The sequence below is a fragment of the Panthera leo genome, chromosome A1 (assembly GCF_018350215.1).
Source record: "Panthera leo isolate Ple1 chromosome A1, P.leo_Ple1_pat1.1, whole genome shotgun sequence".
NCBI lineage: Eukaryota > Metazoa > Chordata > Mammalia > Carnivora > Felidae > Panthera > Panthera leo.
Window position 1 is genome coordinate 144,891,846 of NC_056679.1, and position 21,120 is coordinate 144,912,965.

General features: G+C 34.2%; 1 protein-coding gene across 3 annotated transcripts in view; it reads right to left on the reverse strand.

The window, feature by feature from the left end:
• SSBP2 (single stranded DNA binding protein 2) overlaps nucleotides 1–21,120 on the reverse strand; it is a 316,598-nt gene that overhangs the window by 79,839 nt on the left and 215,639 nt on the right. For 2 of the 3 annotated variants that reach the window (XM_042942541.1, XM_042942550.1), the window contains exon 5: nucleotides 13,338–13,427. The exons of the other annotated variant lie outside the window; for it this stretch is intronic. In XM_042942541.1, the coding sequence (XP_042798475.1) occupies nucleotides 13,338–13,427 (90 nt within the window). The remainder of the gene's footprint in view (nucleotides 1–13,337; nucleotides 13,428–21,120) is intronic. 3 annotated transcript variants of the gene reach the window in all.

A 21,120-nucleotide genomic window follows, 5' to 3' on the forward strand; every position in this document is an offset into this window, starting at 1 on the left:
TTTCCAGAGGACAGGTAAGGAGCAAAGTGTTGACCTCAACAAGATACTACATTATAATTACAATATCCCTATTAACATCTAAGAGAATTTATAATTTAGATGACTAATAAGGCCTTTTACTCCCTCCTATCACTTTCAGGTTTCTTTTACTGTTTCTGGGTGTCAGGGTTAAAAATAATGTTTCTTAGTTTTATAGGCTAGCAGTATTTAGTTGCCAGTTTTTGGTATAAAAGGATATCAGGTTAATTTACATATGATTTGGCAAAACAAACAAAACAGAACAAAACTGTGGTGACTTAATTGAACTTTTCCTGAAGCTCAGACCAGCCTTGAGAACTGCTAACAATTCATTTGCAGTTCATTTTTCAGCTGTCTCATACAGTGCTGTGTTTATACAGAGAACCTTACCTCCTCTTTCTAGACTGAAATATATTCAAAGAGTGATAATCCTCAGGTCTCAGAAACAACATGGTTAAGCATACAGATTTTTTTCCCACTAAGGAAAAGCTCAGCATTTGAGTAAGAACATTTAACATTCTACCTTCTTAATATCATATTGTTTTTAGCACATAACCATTAGTCCAAAAATCTGTAAGAAAATGGTTATTTGCCAAGGAGTAATTTGCTTCTATCACTATTTTTAGGCAATAACAAAAGACGCAAAGTTACATATAGACAGAAAAAATATTATATTAATTACATAAAGACCAAATATGTAGCTCACTTGGTCCTGTGAAGATATGGCTTTAGACAGATTTAATCTTTCTTCTTCTATTTTTAATGCACTGTTTTAAGCAGACAAAGGGAATAAGACACAATTTTATGACATGAAAATTATTCTAGAATCTTTCAAGGAAAAAACTTCTCGGAAACAAAACTTTTAGAAATGATAAATAAAGTAGGTTATAATTATTTTTTATACTTCTGGAAAGGTAGTAAAAAACATGTTCACTATACTATTTTATCCAAAGAATAAACATTCTTTTAAACACTAAATATTACTTTTTACTCATTCTGTGTCTATTTTTTAATTTAGTTCTCTTTACTGTATACAACTTTCCTACGTAGATTTCTCTACTTTGCTATTCCATATTTTACTTACAAGTAAATCTCTATCTTTTTTTTTAAAGTTTATTTATTTTTGAGAGAGAGAGCGAGAGAGCACGGAAGGGGCAGAAAGAGAAAGAATCCCAAGCAGGATCCTCACCATCTGCACGGGAGCCCAGCGTGGGGCTGGAACTCATGATCTCATGGATCTCAGGAACCATGAGATTATGACCTGAGCCAATATTAAGGGTCTGACACTTAACTGACTCAGAAGTAAATTTTTATCTTAATTCTAACTTTCCTAAAGTCATGAGCTATCAAAAATAAATAATACTGAGATTATTATTTTGAATAACCATTAGGGTTGTGACTTCTGTATTTCACTACAGCCATCTTTCATATAGTAAAAGTGTTCACATATTTCAATTCTTATAATTCCATGAGATGCTTCATGAGTTTTCTGTAGAAAAGTAATGAAGCATAAATTATACATCAAATGAATTTCGTCAAAGTTACTTTACAATTCATATATCTTAATTTGTTTAGTTTCTTTTCTGTTTTCCATAAAAACCTCCATCAGACATTACTGACACCCCAGTGGATAAGATACTCTTGATTAACACATTTTAATTCCAACCAGTATTAAACTAATTTAGCTCACAAAATGACATACTTGTGCTAGCGCATTCTGCTGATAAGCATAAATATGTAGCTTATCTCCCATACATCTTAGATATTCTATCATCATCAACACTTAATTAAAATAACTCATATAAAATAACTGTAAAGTATTACCAGATCCAGTTTTCTAGATGCTATTTTGGCAAGGCTAATCCAATTCAGCACAGAATTATAAGCAGGTTGATTCTTTTAATATGGATTTACTCTAAGCATAAAAATTGCTCACTTACATTATGGGCCTTTTCAAGAAGATGAGACTATTTTTCAACCCTTCATTACCTATGTTAGAGGTGTGTGGCAATGGACTTCTGGATTCTGAAAGGGGACCATGCTGTCTGCTGGTCTATAAAAGTTTGACAACATTTTTCAAAAAACTTTAATAATTTGTTTTAGATCAGTTTATATTCACAAATACATACAGACACACTTTTATGTGTGTGTGTGTGTGTGTCTGTGAGGCAAGTAGCTGGAGTCCTACATAAGCTAAATCTGGCTCTGTACTGCCTCCTGCTACAAACTAAAGTCCCTGACAGATCAACCCATATTAGTATATTTAAAAAATGACACTATGGGTATGAAAATACATATTTATATGTATATAAATTTAGGATTTATAATTTAGGATAAAGTATCACACTGACTCCATCAAAAAAGAAGCTAAAGCAATCATTTTTCAAAACCACTCATAGTTTTTCATTGAAGAATGCCAAAGGATTCCCTTCTTCCTTTCCCCTATTTTATATTCATACTTACAGGTAAATTTGCTTCACATGACAGTATAGGAGAGAGGTACTTTAATATACCTTAATGTACCATTGTGAAAGAAAGAAAGAAAGAAAGAAAGAAAGAAAGAAAGGGGAAAGAAATTAGCTAGTTCGTTCTTATTCTTCTGATAATATGGTAGGGACATTTCCACTGATCAAGCAGTAGTCTTTTCAAATTCTCAAGTAGCAATAACAGTGTTTGTTAAACAAACTGACCTATAACCTTGGTCTTCTAATACAAGTGGCGAATTATATATATATATTTGCTTTCTTTAAAAATGAAATGATACTCTCATATTCACTTGGTTACTTACTTATAAACATAAAATCTCTATTCTCAATTCATGTCTAAACTATTTAAAATAGTCTTTCTACACAACAGGTTTTTACAGAAATTGTTAATGCATCAGAAATTCTGTTTTGAAACTAGAGCTTACTAATGTGACTAATGCTAAAATCTATAGAAGTAAGCACTATGAGAAAATTCAAACTACACAAAGTTTTTTCTCCATCTCCAATTTAAAATATACATTTTTATGTACAACCCTTATATAGATATATGTACACAAAACTGATAAGACAAATTCAACTGGAAAATATATTTACTGATGCCAAAGTATCTACAATCTATTATAGAATATTAAAATGACAGATAACAGGTAGCATTCACATTTGCAAGCACTGCAAACAATTAATTCTATTTTACTTTCTCTGAAAAGCATCCTACTGCTCCGATTAGTCTATTCCCTGGCATTCTATCTTCAACTCAAGATTACACCAGCTTGCTGGGGGTAATGGATGATACCTCGCAATAGCCTATATGCTCTTCTCACAGGCACCAGCAGAGCTGTTTTCTTTGTTCCTCGGCAGGGATGAACAGTTTATAACAGCCAACACTTCACTCCCAGCAGCATTTCTTTGGCGTCCCGACTTCTCGCTCTAACTACAGCATCATCTCTTCCTTTCCCTTTAGAGCAAAACTCAATGTTGGGCACACTTGCTGTCTCCCCTTTCTGTCTTCCCACTTTATCCTGAATCTACTTTTATCAGGCTTTCATGCTCATCACTACACTGAAACTGGCCTTATCAAGGCCACAAATTATCTCCTTGTTAAAATTCAATGGTCAATTGTCAGTCTTCAACTAATTTAAACTATCAGTAGCATTTGGCACAGCTGAATATTCCTCCCCTTGAAACATTTTCTCCATGTGGCTTCCAGGATACCACATTACCTGGTTTTCTCATCTCTTGGACTTCTCCTTCTCATTTTTCTTCACTGCTCCCTCCTCATCTCCCCGGCTTCTTGACATTAGAGTGCACTAGTTCCATTGTAGACCTTCTTGTCTCCATCTATACTATCTTGGTGTTCTCTTCCAGGCTCAGAGCTCTAAATATTATCCACATGCTAATAACTCCTAAATGACTCTAGCCCAAGCCTGAACCATAAAACTGCAGACTGATATTCTGTTCCCTACTCAACATCTCCTGAATCTCCTAATAGCCATCTTAGTCTTAACAAGTTCAAAATCAAGTTTCAGTATTCTCCCTCATACCTCCTCTTGAAATTTGATTTACATCAGTAAATGTCAACTCCATTCTTCCATATGAGTAGGTCAAAAGCCTTGTAGTCACCCTTGTAGTCTTTTTCTCTCACAACACATATCCAAACCATCACCAGTATCTGTTGGCTCAAGCTTGAAAATATATCTGGAATCCAACCACTTCTCACCACTCTTACTACCTTAGTCCAGAACATAGCAATCTCCCTGTAGTCTCCCCATTTCCCCCCTTCCCTCCTATAGACTAATCTCAACAGAGCAGCCAGAATAAGACTGTTAAAACCCTCCACTCAGAGTAAAGCCCAAAATTCCTATAATGACCTTATATGTCTGACCACCTTATCCAAAACTTTGGCAATAATGCCCATTTTCCTTTTAGGTTTCATTTTTCTCCCTCATTATCACAATCTAATATATCATATTAAAAAAAAATAATTATTTTGTTACCGTTTCCTTTAATAGACTTTAAGTTCTATGCGGACAGGGATTTCTATTTATCTTTTCTTTTCTTTCTTTCTTTTTTTTTTTTTTTTAATTCATAAGGGCGCAGGTGGCCCAAGGCCAGGGCTCTGCAGCTGGCCCTGGTACAGCACTCAGCCTCACAAGCCCCAGTCCTGTCTCTAGGAGCCCACCTCTCACTGAGCTGTGTACCTGCAGCCTCAGTCCCTCATCCTTCACCCCTGCCACCAACTTCCTTGAGTTGTAGTAAATGTTTGCTGCTATATGTCATCAGCCATCTTTGCCAGCAGTTCTCAAATTTTAGTTTGTAAGACTCATCTGTTCAAAACAAACAGCAACAAAACCACAAAAGATTTCCAGCTCCACTTCTCCCCATCCCCAAGGATTCTGACAAACTGGAAGCTGGGGAGGCTCCAGGACTCTCTTGTGAGTACTACAAAGAACACACTTGGAAGAACATTGTTCTTAGTCTTTACCTTTTAGGTTTCTTACAAGCTATCTAGTGGTGACCATTTTCAGATGGAACAGGAGTGGGCAATTTTGGCTTACCCACTAAATGTGGCCCACCACTTGTTTTTGTAGATAAAGTTTCCCTGAACAGTTTCGCTACACAGTGTCCATGGCTGCTTTTTACCTTACAAGGACACTACAACAACAGAGCTAAGTAGTTGTGACTTCGAAGCCTCCAAAGGCTAAAATATTTACTATCTGGCTTTTTACAGAAAAAATCTTTCAACTCCTCATATAGCGATACATTATTTCAGAACACCACCTAGTGAGAAGCTACCTTTTAAAAAGGCTGAAGGCATCCTAATGTATAGTTAAGACAAATCTATCCCACCCATAGAGGGGATTTATAATATATTTAATAACCTATTCTTATCTTTAATTCCCCAAAGAACGGTGACCATTTTGTTTCTGTAACCAACATTAAATAAAAAACTAAAATTGTTATAGGCTGCCTTTGTATATTTGCAATTTGCTATATATCCTCACCCGCCCCCCCCCCCCCCCCGCCCCCGCAACACACACCAAAGTAGCTATAATAAAAACTGAAGCACTCCAGGAAGGATTTTCAATAATGAGATCTTTTCAAAAGAAAAATCGTCATCTCAAATTAGCTGAAAAACAGATAAGCTATCACAGATGTAACTTTAAAATATGATATTTTATTGCTTCACACAAAATATCCTGACACCTTTAGCCAGCAGGAGGAGCATTAAAGCGAAAGGAAAACCAACATTGGTCTAGGATAGCCAAGTTAACTTTTTCCTAAATATTCATTTTGGTAAATAAACCCAAACAGTAGGGTTTCTAACAGGAAACAGTTTCATTCCTAACTAGAAACCCATGGATTAACTCTGAAGCCCTGATACACTCTTCTTTGCTCTCTGTTCATCTAGTTACTGCTATAGGATCCTTAGTTGTTTCAAACTGTGATTTAAAAAAAAAGTTTACTTGGTTACTCAAGCTGAGCAGTTTTAATTTGTTCTAATAGTTGAGGCCAGAACAAGTTGCCATTACCTGGTCTATTACCACAACTGCAGGAAAGCATTATCAAAGCCAGCAGCTATTAGACACCTTTATTTTTTTGGGCTCCTTTTATCTTTGTATTCGAGAAAGACTTGTTTTAGTTTTGATGTTTAGAATCTCTGTTCTTTAAAGATTCAAAATTGTGTTTTAAAAATAAAATTAAACTTAATTTTTATGTCTTGACTTTTGGTAAGTAAGCAACCTTCCCACTTCCACGCTCCAAATCCCAGTGTATTTAGTTATGAAAAATACTATTTTTAATATTTGGATTTTTAAACTATATATACTGGAAATGTTAGGTGTTGCAGTTCCGTAAGTCAAGTCTACCTGAGATTTTCAGTACCCTACTGATTCAAACTAAGAAAAGATATACTAATTTTTTGGCTCATTATCTAAGATTAGAGATGCTATCTGTAACTCGTAGGGAGAGGGAAGGGGAGTTTCTCCTGGTTTAGATTATTACCTAAAACTAACTCTGAAACGGCCATGGTCAGGAAGGGTAAGAGGAAAGGAAAATCACTGGGAGTAAAGACAATATGAAGGTTAATGATAAAAGGGAATTGAGAAAGCATGTAGACTATTTAACTTTCTGTATAAATAACAGGGTATAAAGGGTGCTACTGGTTAGAATAGTTGTATAGAAGTTTGGAACAGCACAGCAGATGAGTGTACTTAGTGTGAAAAAAAGCGTTTTTTAATGTTTATTTATTTTTGAGAGAGAGAGCGCAAGTGCAGGAGGGGCAGAGAGAGAGGGAGACACAAAATCCAAAGCAGGCTCCAGTCTCTGAGCTGTCAGCGCAGAGCCCGACAAGGGGCTTGAACTCACGAGTTGTGAGATCATGACCTGAGCTGAAGTCAGGCGCTCAACCGACTGAGCCACCCAGGTGCCCCAAGAGGTATCTTCAAAATACACGACTTATCTCCAGAAATAAATTAAATATCCACCTCAAGAAACATATAACAAGGGCTTGTAAATGTGTTTTTCTTTTCGTTTCTTTTCTTTTCTTTTCAGTTTCAAGGCCATGAGATTGTTAAATTAAATAATTATTTTTTTTCTGAGTTTTTTATTCATTTTGAAGCTTTTTCTTTTAAAATATCAAGAATATTGTATTACCCTGAGCTTTGTTTTTGTCTTCATTGCTTTATGAATGTCATTTATATTCAGCTTTTTCAGGTCAATAGCAACACCATGGAGAAAAGGGAAGATTTCTTTCTATTTTTCATTCTTCTCATTGTGTTATTATTATGTCAAAGCATTAGGTCAGCTTGCTACAGTGCAGTCTTGCTAAAAATAGAACCTTTGGAAAATATACCCGGAACCAGAAGAGACATCTGCAAACCACCACTAGATGGCAAAGCAGCTTTCCCATTGCTAACATTATGCAGGCAAACAAAATATGACTTACAAACCTGCTGCAACATGTTTTCTACCATATCAGAGTTGCGATCAATTCAGATTTTAAAATATGGATGACCACCTCAGTCTGCAAATAAATTGCTTGGTATCCTTTATCTTCAACAAATATTTATAATCTTATTGATGTCACAGTCTTAAATTTATAACCCAACATCAATATATTATTCGTTTTCAACTGTTTCAGTTAAGAAAACTAAAGATCTAGTGAGTACAGTACTGCAAATTTATCAAGATAAAAATCAAAACAAAACATCACACATGGTAAAAATGAACCAAAGGCTACAGAGTTCAAAATTTACAAGCATATCCCACATTAACTGCATACTTAAAGATATCTACATTAGCACTTATTAAAAGATTATGTTTTTATATAAAAGATAAAGATATGTTTAGTTATAGTGACAAAAAAACAAGATATAGTTTCCTACTTAAAAGTTTTCTTGTGGTAAAGACCAGAAAGGAGGGAAAAATAAAGAATTTTCACCACCCCCCCCCCTCAAATTTTCTTGGTTGAAATATAAAATGCCCCTGTCTTCAATGTGGTACACAAGTTATAATAAATTCACAAGAAAGGCTTTCTTGTTACTCAAATCTATAAAATTACAGAACTTCATAAGGTGACAAAGAGTCCAATTTTTTAAACACAAAAGAACAAGAACTTTGTTTTGTTTTATGCATTTTACTAAACCATTTTGATTGTTATATTTAAGCAAGAAGGAAATCTAATTGGTTCAAGGAACAATCCTACCTATTCAATAAATTGCAGGAATCAAACTTTGCCTGTCTTTTCATAAGAATGCTATGAAAATGAATGAATAGCAGATTGATGCTGTCAATATGTAATTAACATTTCTTAGCATACAATGAAAACTTTGAGTAAGATTCTAGTACAGGGATAGGAGACTCAAAGTAGAGACTCATTCTGAGTGCCTACTATGTGTACCCATACCATGCCACAATAACACATTTTCTTCCACTAAAACTGCTAAATTCTAGTTAGATCAATGGCCGCTTCTATGGTCTTCCCTCTGACCCAGTAGCAAGACTTGCCAATTTAAGAAAGTTGCTGCAGGGGTGCCTAGGTGGCTCAGTCGGTTAAGCATCTGACTTTGGCTCAGATCATGAGCTCACAGTTTTTGGGTTTGAGCCCTGAGTCAGGCTCTGTGCTGACAGCTCAGAGCCTGGAGCCTGATTTGGATTCTGTGTCTTCCTCTCTGCCCGTCCCCTGCTTGTGCTCTGTCTTCCTCTCTCTCAAAAATAAATAAACATGAAAAAAAAATTTTAATAATTAAAAAAAAAAATAAAGCTGCTCTAAAGTCACTCACCGGTTCCATGGCAGGTCACTTTGAAAATTTATAGGGGTCTGTATACCAATTACTCCTTAGAGAAAAAACTCTAAATAAATATGTATCTTACTTTAAATGGCTTTATTTTACTAAATTGATACTTCCTTTTGCATGACCTATTATTCCAATTAGATTTTACTTAACTGACCTCCAACAAAATAACAGAAGCTCTCCCATTTCAATAAAAATATCAAAGTTGAAGTATGAACCATGTTAATATCTGTCACAAATAAACACTAATCTAAATTTTACGATATCATCACATAGAGAACAACTCAAAACTACTGATGCAGGTGCTTTATGTGCTAATGACAACCTCTTCTTTCCTTAGTTTCATTTTTTTATTACATTTAATAGGCTCAATCCTTTCCTAACCTAGTCCCATTCCAGGTGACCCCAAATAAGTTTTGCATTTCCTCACTAAGAATGAGGATTCAAAACTATTCTTCTCTTACTCTGGATAATTCTTGGAGTTGAATGTCTCTTCGGAATTGAATTAGAAACTGGTATTTGGGCTTGAATTGTGGTTGTCTGCTGTTATTTCTACTCACATAAGGTAGTACTTTTCATTAACAACAAGCATTATGGCCAGGATCACATTGAAGTACTGACCAATCACTGTAGGAAACCAAGGCTGATATTTAGGAAACATTTGAGTAGACTAACTCCATCATTATATGTACCAAAAGATGATAACATCCCATTTCTTTTTTAAAAGTTTGATGGTTTGAGTTATTCATTATTTCAAAGAGGTATTCCTAGGGAGACTGGACATTAACCCCATTGAATGGGGTAAAAGAGTATCTGGGATTAGGTAGAATGGTCTCCCTGGATAAAGGGGAATGACATATACCAAACTCAAACGTATCTAGCTTTTTCTACCTTCTGTCTTTCCTAACTCAGATAAAGACACTGAAACTTTCCAGAGGTCCAAAGTAGGAACCTCAGAATGATCCTTGAATCTTCCAACCCTTTTTCCTCTAACCCTAATTTTGTTAATCAACTAAAGCCTATCAAACATAACTATGAATTGCTTCTTCCTTTCCAATCTTATTGCCACTACTCTTTGATGGGTCACAAGATCTCTTCCCTGGGCTACCGTACTAGTCAACCAAGTGATACCTTTGCATCCATTCTTTTTAATGAATTCTGTTGCCTTTGTTTACCTTTTAAGTGTTAGTGTTCTGGGATTTCAGTTGCATACTCTCTTACTCTCTCATTCTATACTTTCTTGCTGGATAATTAATCTACCTCTGTGGACTCAAGTGCCCTTAACATGACTATCTCTAGCCTGGATCACTGCCTTAGGCTTCAAATCTGTATGTTCACTGGTCTAAAAGATATCTCTATCTGGAGGTCCCACAGGAACTTCATCTGTCCCACCTCAAGCCTACTCCTTGTTTTGTGGGCTCTATGTCAGAAAATAAAATCCCCATCTGCCCAGGTTAGAGAAGGAAACCAGGGTATTATTTTTGAATTCTTTTACTCATACCCTTTGCATTTATTTGTCTCTTAAATCTGTTCATCTCTCTCCACACCCATTGCCACTCTCTTAGTCCAGGCCATCATTAAATCCCACCTGGATCACTGTACTAGCCTCCTAAGTAGTCTTCCTACCTTCAGACCTGGCTTCAGAAATCCTGGCCACACTGGAGTGATTTTTCTAAAAGTACAAATATTAACATGCCTCTCTCCTGCTTCAAATCCTCCAATAGTTTATTACTGTCCTTAAAATCAAGTTCAAATTCCTACGTGACCTACAAGCTCCTCTAGGTTCCTCTGGAGCCTCATTACCAGCTACTCTCCCTTTAGCCAATTAAGCTCCATTGTGTTGTTTTTTAATATTTAGTTTCTCTATTTTCCCCTCTGGGCCTTTGGAAACTCTTCTCCCTCTTCCTGGGATATTCCTTCCCTCTCTCCTTGTCTCTTTGCCTAACTCATCCTTAGATGCCACTTTGGATTTCATTTACTAATTTGAGAACACTTCCCTGACAATGACCCTCCCAAGATTGGGTTTGATGGCCTCCTAATTTGCTCTAAGAGTACACTCCACTCATTTATTACAGCCATTTTTTTCTATACTCTAAGTGCCTTGTCTCCCTCTCCTTAACCACAATATATGCTTTTTTGAAGGCCTTTATACTTTTGCTTATATTGTTTCCACTTTCTGGAAAATCATTCCTCTGTTTTTTACCCCTGGAAAATGTTTTCTAAACCACTCCCAGGTTCAATTCAGGCAGACTTAACAGCTCTTCTTCTAGGTTATCACAGAACCTTACACTTGAGTCTGTTACAGCACATACCTTGCTATATTACAGTTATTTATTTTTAATAATGCCTCTGGCTAGACAATGAACTTTGGGAAGGTATATATTACCATACTCATTTTTAGATGCTTACCACAGTGCCTGGCATGTAGTAGTTCTTAAGTATGTATCACACTGGAATAATTAAAACAAAGTTAACTCTGTTTCAACTCCTCTTACCAAGAATCAGGCACAAGACAGGTAAGAGAAGAATGGTTCATTTAACAAAACGTGAAAATTAAAATGTATGGGTTTATACATGTTTGTTTTACCCTAGAAGTATTTGGCTTCCTTCCCAACCCACCCCTCTTTTTAAAAGTGCCATTTACTTGTACCCCAATGTTTATAGCAGCACTCTCAACAATAGCTAAATTATGGAAAGAGCCTAAATGTCCATCAACTGATGAATGGATAAAGAAATTGTGGTTTATATACACAATGGAATACTACGTGGCAATGAGAAAGAATGAAATATGGCCTTTTGTAGCAACGTGGATGGAACTGGAGAGTGTGACGCTAAGTGAAATAAGCCATACAGAGAAAGACAGATACCATATGGTTTCACTCTTACGTGGATCCTGAGAAACTTAACAGAAACCCATGGGGGAGGGGAAGGAAAAAAAAAAAAAAAAAGAGGTTAGAGTGGGAGAGAGCCAAAGCATAAGAGACTGTTAAAAACTGAGAACAAACTGAGGGTTGATGGGGGGTGGGAGGGAGGGGAGGGTGGGTGATGGATATTGAGGAGGGCACCTTTTGGGATGAGCACTGGGTGCTGTATGGAAACCAATTTGACAATAAACTTCATATATTGAAAAATAAAATAAAATAAAAGTGCCATTTAGAGAGCTTCTATTAACTCTTATATGTAAATAAACCCTTCTGATTTATTCACTAACTCTAATTCCTCCTTGGCAAAAGAAAGAGAGCATGAGGAAAAAAAATTAAATGAGCTAAAAATATTTTATGAATAATGATCAGTTATGAACTTTAAAAGGTAAATTCTGTGGCAGAAGTCCACAAAGCCTTGATTTGAATCTTGACCCTGTCACTTTCTGACTTCGTGCAAGCCACTTATCTACCAAGCCTTGGTTTTTCCATCTGTGCAATAGGAACAGTAATAATACATACTTCATACCTAAGGTTACGGTGAGAATTAAGAGTTTATATATGTAAAACATTTAGAACAAAGCATAACGTATAGTATGTGGTTAATAAGTGTTAGCTAGTATTATCATCTTAAATGGAGATTGTTTAATTACTAATCAAGAGTTATAATATGCTCCTAGATTATAAGAAATGTAATGATGGTATGGATTAAGTAGCAAATGACTATCAAGGACTGTGAAAATATAAAAACACTAAAGTGACAGATTAGTTTGTAAGTACCTAATGTAATTCATTAACAATATAGCACATTACACTAATTCCCATAATGCCTTCCAATTCTGGTTCTTAACTCCTAAGTTCTTGTTAATTTTCTCAAAGGATGTTATAAAATTAACTATGTAGTAAAAAAAATAATAAACTTCAGAATCTATACTTTTTTGTGTTAGAAAACTGTTAGAATTAAATTGAAATAAAATAAAATTTAAACATGGATGTATTATAATTCTAAAATCATTATCATCATTGCTAAAATAAGTGGTCTTGTTGAAATTCTAAAATACTAGCATTTGTATTTTAAAAATCTGATTTTAAAATGTCACATAATAATATTAATAACAATTCTAGCTTAAAAGCCAAAAAGATGATTATCAAAATATCTCGATATAGCCTGTAATTTGATAAATGAAAAGGTTATGATTTAGCCATATTTTGAAATTACAGCCAAATCTTGATTATCTTTGGTCTGTGGAGATCTGGATGGCTGGAGTAGTTGAAATCTATATATGATTACAGAACTTTATCTTCAGCCTCTTTTCCCATCACATCTTTACCACAGTTAACTTAAGGGGCCAGTTTGCATTTCCACTCTCTTTCTTTCTTACTTGAACAAGGAAATGTCAAAATAAATAAATGAATAAAAATTTGACAACAAATAAAAACACAGGAAGGAAGGGCTAATCTATACACTAAATAACCGGTCTCTGAATAATCAAGAGTTGGCTGCACACATTACGTTTACCTTAAGAATCAAAATACCCTCATTCTCCTTCATATCTTTCAATAAAAACAAACAGGAGTTCCTGTGCCTTAACATTCCTCGTCAGAGTTTCTCTGAGTACCTGAAAGAACCCTGGTGGTACAGGACCTACTGGCATGCCATCTCCTGGGGGAATGTTTCCTAGCACTGGGCTGGGAGCTGCTGCAGCACTCTGCAAAGAATAAAGGAGAAACAAACCTATATCATTACAACGAAGGCACAAAACCAGACTAACGATAACAGATTGTAGGAAGGGAAGCTTTCATTCCCAGGAATAAATATTAGTAATTTCCCCCACTCCAGAGGTAAACAAAGATACAACAGTTAGTTTATATATGACTAAGTTATTTGGTTTAAACAAGTGTTTTAAAACTTTCTGAAATCACAGGATTTGAAGAAGATGGTATCTTTCAATGATATATAGAAGGCAAATAATAATATGACAAAAAGATAAAAGTTTAAGTAAATGCTTTATTTAAGGCACAGGCATCTGAAATGACAACATTAATAACAAATATGGAAATATGTCGGTAGTAAGTATGAAAATGGTGGTTACAGAAGTTGGAAAAAAGAACTCTTTTTTAAGATTACGCTTTGCTTTGTCACAGACAAATACAATTAATTTCCTGCTTATAGGTGGTAACATATTATTCAATTTCTGATATGCTATAACTGGCAGCCAAAATAGAATTGTTAGCAAAAACAAAGTGGTGAGGATGAAAAAGTAATTAGGAGACTGAATAAAAGAAAAGAATTCGATTTAGAGAGATTAGTCTCATATAAACAGATTATGAAAAAAAAAACGATTGAAAAACTCAGTCTACTTCACTTACAAATTATTTCATGGCACACTAGAGCTTCATGAAATAGGAGAATGAAAAATTTTGAGTTAGACTCTTTGTAATTAAATATAGGTTTTAGATTTAATTCTTACACAGAACAGTAATACATATCACTATTCTATAATCATGGGTTTTCATTCCTCTACCTGGTTAGACATATTATAAATCCTAAGAACAGTCAAGAGATCAGAAATGTGCTGAAGAAAGATCAGTATGAATCCAACAGTTCTGCTATGAAAGAACTCAAAACAAATAATGGATCTAGTATATCTGTCCCACTGTCCTTGCCTCTACATTAGGGTAGTCATTCATGCATTAATATTCCATTAGAAGATGCAATATCAATATATTTATAGCCTACATTTCCTGGTATATAAATTTGTAAAAATACTAACACGTGTTTATTCTATAATACTAGTAGTTATTAATAATGAAGGCCAATGATTTGAGTGTTTCCTGAGAAAATGTAGATTTAAATGTGGTTATCTAAAATGTTGCTTACCTATGAATGCCAAAATTCTAAGCTTCTGATAAAGCAGATAAGTATAAAAGGAGAAATAATATATCTTAGATATTAAGATGAAACATTTATCTGTTATTCTATTTTAAGCAAAAGCATGCAATTTCATTAATGTACATTAAATACCCACTATTTGACAGATAGTGTTCTATTTTGCTGTATGTATCAACATTCATATTTTTTAAAAATGAAAGGCAAATCTTTTTTTTTTCATTTAACTAAACTGGTGTAAAATTTTAATATACAATGTTACAGTGACAGTTTAAATATATATGATTACTTGGGGCGCCTGGGTGGCTCAGTTGGTTGAGCGTCCGACTTCGGCTCAGGTCACGATCTCACGGTTCGTGAGTTCGAGCCCCGCGTCGGGCTCTGGGCTGATGGCTCAGAGCCTGGAGCCTGCTTCCAATTCTGTGTCTCCCTCTCTCTCTGCCCCTCCCCCATTCATGCTCTGTCTCTCTCTGTCTCAAAAATAAATAAACATTAAAAAAATTTTTAAAAAAATAAAATAAATAAATAAATATATATGATTACAGCTTGATCTAGGAAGAAAGATTTGATCTAGATCCTTTGACAGTGAATTACTGTCATGGGCAAATTGCTGTCAGTACTAAGAGCTAGAGATAAGATGTCACTATTGTTCTAATTAATTGCAGAAGAGAAATATTTTTGAGACAAGTTTGTAAACTACTCTCACCTATATTTTTATAGAAAAAATATACTACGTTACATAGAAAAAATACTACTGTAGTTGTGTATTACAACTTTGAGCAGGTTTACAAAAAATAAAATAGAATTCAATGGGTTACTGCAACGTCTTAGTGTAATTCAAAGATGCTATTTTCCCCTCAGTTCTAATTGCTTAGAAAGTACATAAAAGAAGCTTTTGCCTCCCCTAAGGAAAAGAAAAAGTTTGTCTGCATCTAAATTAAAATTCAACAAGTAAAAATACTGGGTCATCGTTGGCTCCTTTATTTGTTTTCTTTTTGGGGACTATATTGGTTAAGGGCATATAATATGCTAGGTTTTTTTTCCTTCTATGTTCTGCATTATATGTGCTCCCTTTTGTTTTTTTTTTTTCAGCTATTATTTAAAAGTGAAACAAAATACATGATTCAGATGAAGATTTAAGCAAATTAAATCTTTAAAATGCCTTTTGAGTTTTCATTTTATGACTTCAAAATTATAGAATAAATTCAGTCAAAATATAAATTGCCAAGAAGTCTTTTAAGTTCTGCAACACAGCAGTTAACGCTATAGGGAAAAAAAATCCTTGCTATTTGGAAGTTAACATTCTAGTGAAAGAAGAAAGATAATGGTGAGTGCTATGTAGAAAAAAAAAGAGCAAGGAATAGGGAATTCCCAATAAAGGGATAGGGATTATAAATTTAAATAGAATAGTTGGGGGGGGGCACCTGGATGATTCCTCAGTTAAGTGTCAGACTTCAGCTCAGGTCATGATCTCACAGTTGGTGGGTTCAAGTGCCTTATCAGGCTCTGCACGGACAGCATGGAGCCTGGAGCCTGGAGCCTTCAAATTCTGTGTCATTTTCTCAATCACTCTCTCTGCATTCCTTCGCTTGTGCTCTCTCACTCTCAAAAATAAATAAGCACTTAAAAAAATAAATAGAATATTTAGGAATGAATGAATAAATCACATAAACGAATGGATCATGTTATGGTGACTTATTTTTTTTTTAATTTTTACTTAAACATTTATTTATTTTTTGAGAGACAGAGACAGACAGAGCTTGGGTGGGAGAGGGGCAGAGAGAGAGGGAGTCACTGATTCCTAAGCATACTCCAGGCTCTGAGTTGTCAGCACAGAGCCCAACACAGGGCTCGCACTCACAAACCGCAAGATCATGACCTGAACCAAAGTTGGATGCTTAACCGACTGAGCCACCCAGGTGCCCCATCAACTTATTTAAATATGACTCTTGCTTTGTTGTTGAGGATGCCTTCCCACATTTCAAGATGTGCAAATTCTTCATTTGTACCTATTCCCTTACAGTGGCACAAGAATTTTGTGGAATTTTTTCTTTCTTAATAATCATACTTTGAAAAAAAATAATCATACTTTGGGCATAATAATAGAAGTGTCTTGAAAACAGAAGAGTTTTATAGGTAGATGATTTATAGTATAGAGCATGATTTCATTTTCTGGTGTGATAGTAATTTCTATCCTTGGCTTAAGGATACAAAGTGATGTGAACAGAATCTTAATAATTACCCAGTTTGTTTACCTCATAGAAAGCACTAGTTCAGAGCATTTCAGCCCAAACTTCACTCTGTGGACCACATTTTTGAGCTAAATTATGCATCCAGTCTTCTGGGATTTATTGACAAAGGATAATTCACTGTTTATTGTACTGTGTGGACTCAAGCTTAGAGTACCATTTGGTACACCATGTAAATCATTAACAAATACTAATCTGATAATAAATACTACAGAGGTACACACACTAAGTGGCACTTCAAGCATTGTGAAAGAGTATATTTCTCAAATTGCTTAACTTGCTCACAGCAATATAAATAATATATGCTTTTAAACTGTAAGCAAAATGAGAATCAAGTTTTGAGAATTAGTAATTTATGTAGAAGAAAGAAATACAAAATTTCTTCATTTCATTGATGCAATTTCTGAGACTTATTTCAAGTTTACTTCCAACTTGTAAGAAATTTATCTCTCTTGGGGCACCTGGGTGGCTCAGTAGATTAAGCGCCAACTTCTGCTCAGTTTATGATCTCACAGTTCAAGGGTTTGAGCCTCATGTTGGCCCTGTGCTGATAGCTCAGAGCCTGGAGTGTGCTTTGAATTCTGTGTCTCCCTCTCTCTCTCTCTCTGCCCCTCCCCAACTTGCACTCTGTCTTTCAAAAATAAATTTAAAAATTAAAAAAAAAAATTATCTCTTGACTTGAGGATCCACAGAAAGTTGTTGGCTCTAACTGATAAAGTATGTATTATTCTTGACAGTTGTGACTAAATCACAGAAAAAGTGCAAGTAGTTTAACTATATTAAGAACTACTAGAAAGTATTAGTTTCACTGGGTTTGTGTGAATTCGCATTAGAATAACATGGAAAATCCTTTATTATATAATATATGCATGATTATTTAGGTTCGACTTTTTATTTTCTCTCTCTCATAAAAAGAAAAACATGAAAATATTATGGTTTTAAAATATTTCTTTTTACTAAATACATAAGACTTCAGGCAAATGTGAAAAAATCATCATTAAAAGTGTTTTGTCTCTTCACTGGATTATTTATATGCTTTCAGTATATACTTTCAGATATTTTCTAACTGCTCTTAAATCATTTATTTTGTCACAGGACTTAAATTTCAAAGGTTTTTTTGAAAGTGACAACTTTACTTTTCCTTTTATATTTTCCCAAATCACTAATATAATTGTACCTACTTTTTATGTATCCAATGTATTAAATTTGGGGAATTACTTGCTTTCCCCAGGACATACAAAAATGAACTTTAAAGAGTTACCATGAAATCTTTACATGTTGTTATATATTTATCTTTGTTTAAGTCTGTGTGGCCACTTTCCTCTCTTGGACTTCCTATACTTATATCATTCTACCCTTTAAGAAGGCATAAGTCAATTTGTGCCCCTTCCTTCTTCTTTTTGTGGTGTTTATTTTTCCCTTGTATATATGTCCAGCACCATTTCCCATTTTCTGCTTTCTCTTAAATGCTGTTGTATAACTGCACTTAAAAAATATTTTTGTTCTCTCTTTAACTCCCTATTTCTGAATTTAGAGAATAGAGAGATACACTGTTATTTTATATTTTATCTTCTTAAATAAAAATCTGAAATTAAAGCCAAAAGACTTCTTATTTTAATCTTAGTTATTATCATTAGTGGCCTCTGGTAGGAAAAAAAAAAAGTTATATATAGTTTGATATGGAGGTTTCACAACAGGCATATAATGAAATTTTGTTTAAAAATAAAATTAAGATATAATTGATTACTAAATTAGTTAGCATTTATCAAGATTAAATAACTAATAGTTTTATTTAATAAGGATGTTAGAGAATCAGTTGCCTATCAGGGAATCAAAATATGAAGTCTGTATTTGGTACAATAGAAAAAATATTTAAATATATGAAAAATTATTAAGGTAATGACATAAGAACTAAACTAGTGACAAAATTATTAGAAATTGGAAAGATGATTAAAGGAAACAGTGAGTAGTTACGCCTGGGTGGCTCAGTTGGTTAAGCCACCGACTTCAGCTCAGGTCATGATCTCACAGCTGATGGGTTCAAGCCCCACATCAGGCTCTGCGTTGACCACTGAAGAGTCTGGAGCCTGCTTCAGATTCTGTATCCCCCTCTCTCTCTGTCCCTCCCCAACTTGTGTTCGTTCTCTCTCTCTCTCTCAAAAATATATAAACTTAAAAAAAAAAAAGAGTCCCTAAAAAGAAAACAATACTTAAAAAAAAAAAAAAGGAGGCGTGAGTAGGAAGAGATTGGTCAGGGAGTTGTTGACTTTTACTATTAAGCTATCCGTACTATTTTTAAGCCATATGCGGGAGTTTTTTTGAGAAACATTTAAAATGGTTATAATTGGTATCTTGTCTTCAGAACTTTAATGCAAAGCATGGTCAAATATTTGACTGTTGATTGAAAACATATTCTTTATTATACTAAGAAATCTTTCTATGCCTAGTATTCTAAAAACAATTTTTAAAGAAGTCAGAAATAAAAAAAAAAGATGCTTTGCCTTTTTATATTTGATATTTTTTTTGTTTTGTTTTTGTGGGAAGCATGATATAAGTAATCATGTATTGATAGTTTTCTTAAAGCATCATCATATTTCTGAGATAAGCCATGCATGATCATCATGGGTGATCCTTCTTTTAATAAGGCTAATGAATTATATTTGCCAATATTTTATTCAGGATCTTTATATCTATATTCTAAATGAGACAGGTTGAGAATGTTCCTTGCTGTATTATATTTTTCAAACTTGAACATCCAGATTATTCTACTTTCTCAAAATGAATTGGATGGCAAACTATCTTTTATAATGCTCTGGAGAAGTTTTATAGTATGGTGTTTATCTGCTTTTTGAAAGTTAAAAAAATATTCAGCAGTAAAACTGCCTGAATACAAAGGCAATTTTGGAAATAATTATGGTCATTATTCTTTTTATATTTTCTAAAACTTCTATTTGCTTCAATTCTGTTCATTTACATTTTTCTCAGAACACTTCATTGCATTGAGATTATTAGTTTTATCCACATACACACTACTTTCACATACTTACAAAAAGTCCTCTGTAGCAGCTGTGAGAGAGATTGCTAGCAGACAACAAACATCTGTTTTCTCCGTTTTCCATGGTATTAGAAATGTAGCCAATCATGCAGCAGCCCAACTACATCATACTTCTGTTTCCCTTATTCTCACCAAGAATTAAGGTTCTTACTAATGGAATGTGAGCAGGAGAGGTATGTGCCACATCCAGACCTTGGTCTTAAGTAGTTTGGAACACATTCTACTTCTATTTTTTTAAGATTTTATTTTTAAGTAATCTTTACACCCAATGTGGGATTTGAACTTACAACCCCAGATCGATAGTCACATGCTCTACCAAATGAGTCAGTCAGGCGCCCCATCCTACTTATTTTTAATTAGAGATCTAATTGCTGTCACGCTGACAAAAACAATGCCCTGTACAATGGCAGAGTGCCACTAACCTCAGTGTCTGGATGACTTTGTGGAGTGGATTTCACCTGCCATGGACTGTCTTACTGAACTGTTGGCTCTAAAACAGATGATGAGGATTCATTTTCTCTCTCCTAAACTGAATTAGCATTATCATCATTATTTTTGCCAGAAACTGCTTACTTCTTTTTCTGTTTTATTAATTTGTTAACTTCTTTTGTTCTTTTATTATCTCTATTCTCATGCCTTTTTTTTAGGCTTTATTATTTTCAAACTTCTCAATTAAATTAGTAACTAATTTTTTCTTTTTTTTTTTTAAATGCAAAGAATATAAAACTATAAAGTTTGGCTCTGAATTTACCTTTGATTAAATCTGTAAGGTTTGATGTTGATGCTTATGATTTTTTCCCTAAATCATCTAATCAGTATAATTTTGATTTCCTAAACAGTTACTGGATATAACTGGAAACCAAAATTATACTGATTAGATGATTTAGAAAAAAAATGAGAACACCAACATCAAATCTTATAGATGTAAGCAAAGATATATTTTAATTTATAGGCTTTATTTAATTTGAGGCTTTATTTTTGTTTTTAATGTCTAGCTTTCCCAATTATGTCTAGGTAAGATGTACTATACAATTTTTATAATAAATAGGCTTTATTTAATTCGAGGCTTTATTTTTGTTTTTAATGTCTAGCTTTCCCAACTATGTCTAGGTAAGATGTACTATACAATTTTTATATTTAGGATATTGTTGAACAGTTTTTTGTGGTCTAACCAATGATCAATTTTCATAATTTCCCATGGATATTTA